The sequence below is a fragment of the Apodemus sylvaticus genome, chromosome 14 (assembly GCF_947179515.1).
Source record: "Apodemus sylvaticus chromosome 14, mApoSyl1.1, whole genome shotgun sequence".
Taxonomy (NCBI): domain Eukaryota; kingdom Metazoa; phylum Chordata; class Mammalia; order Rodentia; family Muridae; genus Apodemus; species Apodemus sylvaticus.
Genome location: NC_067485.1, coordinates 82062006 through 82066151, shown reverse-complemented (window position 1 = coordinate 82066151; position 4146 = coordinate 82062006). Strand labels below are relative to the sequence as shown.

The 4146-nt window shown below is 48.2% G+C and overlaps 1 protein-coding gene across 1 annotated transcript; it reads right to left on the bottom strand.

The window, feature by feature from the left end:
* Positions 1-1483: 1483 nt before the first annotated feature.
* Positions 1484-1930, bottom strand: LOC127665028 (calmodulin-4). The gene has a single exon (XM_052157404.1). It carries the CDS (start codon positions 1928-1930, stop codon positions 1484-1486), a length of 447 nt encoding a protein of 148 aa, XP_052013364.1.
* Positions 1931-4146: the final 2216 nt, after the last annotated feature.

Below are 4146 nucleotides of genomic sequence, written 5' to 3'. Positions count from 1 at the left end.
CCACCCTGGATGAGAACCACTGATTTGGTATGGCTGAAACAAGTTAAGACCAATGGATAATTTGAGCTTAAATTCCATGGAAGGAAGGAAGGAAGGAAGGAAGGAAGGAAGGAAGGAAGGAAGGAAGGAAGGGAGGGAGGGAGGGAGGGAGGGAGGGAGGGAGGGAGGGAGGGAGGGAGGGAGGGAGGGAGGGAGGGAAGAGAAAATCCCACTTCATGAAGGAGGAAGCAGGAACCTGGCTTGTTAAACAGCAAGCAAGACTCTTTAATATTGTTCAAAACCGGACAGCAATGTCCTCACCCATGTTCAAATAGTGACCTGGCTTGCTTTGGCCAAGAGGGAGCCATAGTCAGAAGTCTGAGCCAGCGGTGTTCTGTCTGTGAGGATGCGAATGCCCTGCTATCAGCTTCAGAAACCTCGTATAGGTATTTCTGCCTTCTGCGCGTAACTGCTGTCACTTCCTCTATACCACTTTCATCCCTTTGCCCATCATATCTGTGCTCTGGTCCCGTCTCGTCTGGCTACACATCTGTAGGTTTTGTAAAGTAGATCTCATTCCTCTGGACTCATCTTTTTAAAACATGTCTAGGGATGGTGCAGTGCAGATACAGACTCCATGCATACACAGAAATACATACATTTAATTCAGATACACACAGGGATATATGCATGCAGCTACATGTACACGTATACACACATACAGGCATTCATCTCTAAACCCATGTGGATATACATGGAGAATATAGACCAAACATGTACACACACATGACACACAAAACACACAGACAGGCTTATGCAGATAGTCATAGACATGCGCAGAGGCACAAATATAGAGACAACTCTCACCCTCTTTTTAATTCAAGGTGAACACACAACAGGCTGTGCAAGAAAGAGGGTGTCTTTCCTTGGTGGGGTGCAGTTGGTCCTGCCCATCCCAGGCCAGGTACCCAGCAGCTCAAGCAGCCCTTAAAGCTCAAAACAACTACTTCCTTCATCTGACCTCCCCTGACCACACCAGTACTCACTTTTCCTCCTCGTGGGGGACTAGGGAAGACAAGAGGTAGACAGAAGGCTTCTCCAGTTCTATGAAAGCGATTGCAGCCCCCAAAGAATGTGTTTTTGGAAGCCCTTAGGGTTCTCCTCTTTAATTAAGCACCAAGCACACAAAATTTGCATTCTTTTTATTTAAACCATCAAAAGAGCCCTGAGAGGTAGGAAGCACCCATTCCACAGCAAGAGGGAGAGACCAACCCAAGGAAACCATCCTTCGACCAGAGTCTCAGCAGGCAGAGAGGAGACCAGTGAGCAGTTCCAGATGGCACAGCATCCAGATCCACTAGCCTTCCTCATCCGTGAGGTAGTTCCCCGCACACCACACAGACTTCTCTTTTTTTTAGCCCCACCACAAAAGCAGAGCACCGCAGAAGGCACACGTGCCTGTCAGAGTCAGGCAGATAGACGGCGAGGCTTGCGCCCAGCGGTCTCAGTTCTCTATGTGAAGGCGCACAAACTCCTCATAGTTCACCTTCCCATCCTGGTTCTCGTCAGCCACACGGATCATCTCCTCCAGCTCCTCCTGGGAAAGCGGCTCGCCCATCTTGGCCAAGCTTTGCTTGAGCTCGTCCACAGTGATGAAGCCATCGCCATCCTGGTCGAGGACCTGGAACACAGTCCGCAGCTCCCCTGCTCTGTGGCCTTTCTTGTACTTTTCCATGGCCGCCAAGAACTCGTCAAAGCTGATGGTGCCGTCACCATCAGTGTCCAGCTTGGATATGAGTGCCTTCAGGTCCTGCTCTGGGAGGTTCTTACCCAGTTGCTTCATTATCTCACCAAGTTCCTGGACGTTGATGTGACCATCCTTATTCTTGTCAAACCTATCGAAAGCTGCGTGGAACTCAGCCACCTGCTCCTTAGTAAACCCGTGAGACATCTCTGTACCTTACAAAGCTTCTGAGCTTGGTGTCAACAAGATGTCAATCTACTGTTCCTGAGGTTTCTGGTCCAGCGCTCAAGGCTGCTGCTGAGCTCTGAGGCTGTGTCTGTTGATGGGCTGAGCGATAGGTAGCCTTGCCCTGGCATAGGAACCCCCTCCTTTTCTAGTGGAGCAAAGGGAGGAGGCTCCCCACCCTCTACCTGCCCTCAGGCACGATGCTCCTCCCAGGGAAGGACAGACCGGCTGCCGGGAATGAAGTAATTTTAATGGATGAGAAGATCAGTGAATATGTTGACAGGAAGTGGCCTGGAGGGCATGGGGCAAAGCCTGCCAGCCTCTCCTAGCTCAGGTAGCAGATCACCCCTCACCCACTGCATGGACATCTGCCTAGACGCTCTTTCCCTGTGATTGGTTTTCATAGAGGCTTTGACCAAGCTGAGAGTTTCCAGAGTGCTCCCCCAATTTCACAGAGACTCACTGGGGAGGGACGCAGGTGGTGTCGAAGGAGCTGCCAGGATCCGGATCAGCAGTTCTCAGTGGGGTCCAGACCAGTACTCCTCTCAGCTCTTGTCCTGAGGGTGAGGGTGATGGAAAGGGGAAACTGCCAAGGCTTCCTGGATTTAGCTATAGCCTTCATCGCACTCGTGGTCCTGAGCAAGAGAAGAGGATGGGGCCGTCTGTCTTTAGCATCCAGGAAAGTAAGGAGCTGGGTATCATTCTGCTGCTGAGGCATCATTTACCAAGACACATGTGAAGTGTGGATTCAGACGTGAGAGGAAGGGCCTACAGTTCCGCAGCTAAGACCGGGGTTCTCTGGACTCTCTGGTTCTCCATCGGAGATGAGAGATGTTCATTCCATTCATAAGGAGGGGAAACAACTTAGGTCAGAGAGTCTCACCTGGGTGGGCGTTGCTTCTGCCCTAGAAGGCAATGTGTGGCCAGCGAAGTCTAAGAACAGGACAGCCGTGAAAGGGACTTGAGCCCTTTGGGGTCTCGGTATCAGCCCTAAGCACACTAGCCCGCCTGGAGGGCAATCCATCCCTGCACAACCTGGAACAGGTTGTTGGATTTAGACCAAGACCTCACGCTCACGAGGATGTCCTTAAGGCTTTCCAAAGGTGGGAAGGTCACTTGTGAGTAGATATTTGCCGTGTGGTACCCACAATGAGTTTCAAGTAAGCCCCTTTTTGACCACTAAAGACTCTCCTGTCCTCTACCCTTACCCAATCTTAGGAACAAACTTCTTTATTATCCTCCCGAGAAACTTAACACCTTCCTCCTGACTCTAATTCAACCAATTAAATGCATCTCTGAAGTGAGAAATACCCAGATGCTTGGACATTCCTCCCGACTCCCACCCTGTGTCCAGGGAACCTCAGATGGAGAGAGAGATGCAAAGAGAGAGGCTCCAGTTAGGGAGTTCCTTTCCAAAAAAAAAAAAAAAAAAAAACCTCTGGAGGAAGGATTGCTATCTCATCCCCGTGCTGGAAAAATACAGAGGCCTCAATAAATATTAAGCAGGATTTCTCAATGAAGCTGTCACCAGTTCCTGGTGGAGAATGTCATTGTAACCTGTAACCCCGACAGCGGAGTCTAGAAGCATCTTGCTGGGTGAGAGTCACAGGAAAGGTGGGGCTTTTAATAACAGCTCCAACCCAGCTGCTTTTTTTTTTTTTAAGAATATTTGAAGATATCCATCTATATTTGAAATTTCCTTTTCTCATCTAATTAGCAGAGCCTGTGACTAAAACCTAAATACATACTTATCATTGTGCTATTATGTGCCTTTGGTTAAGTAAGACTTTACATTCAATGTTAGGAGATTTGCTGTTTGTTCCTAGTTCTGGATTCATTGCTGATCTGGCCAAATAGGTGCCAGTGTCTTCATCCGTAAACAAAGATGATGCATCGACTGTATCTAAGGAGAATAATTATATAGAAGTAAGAAGTTCAAGTGAACAGATGTTTCCACTCTATGATAAACCTCATATTCAAGGATAAGCTAGTTCAGCTTTGGCGGAAGCCTCAAAGAATATCTACTTGAATAGGGAACTCATTCTGTTTCATTATCATTTCTTTCTTGTTTGAACAACAAAAAACACCAAAAATTGCATCTACTTGGAGGATGTAGATAAATCACATAGGTGGAGCCTCTGAATGTTAGCAGATTGTGAACATCCAACCATCATCATTTCTTCTGTTTTTGTTGTTGT

What these genes read in the sequence shown, in the direction of transcription:
- LOC127665028 (XM_052157404.1), bottom strand. Translation starts at nt 1,930, where the DNA reads ATGTCTCACGGGTTTACTAAGGAGCAGGTGGCTGAGTTCCACGCAGCT.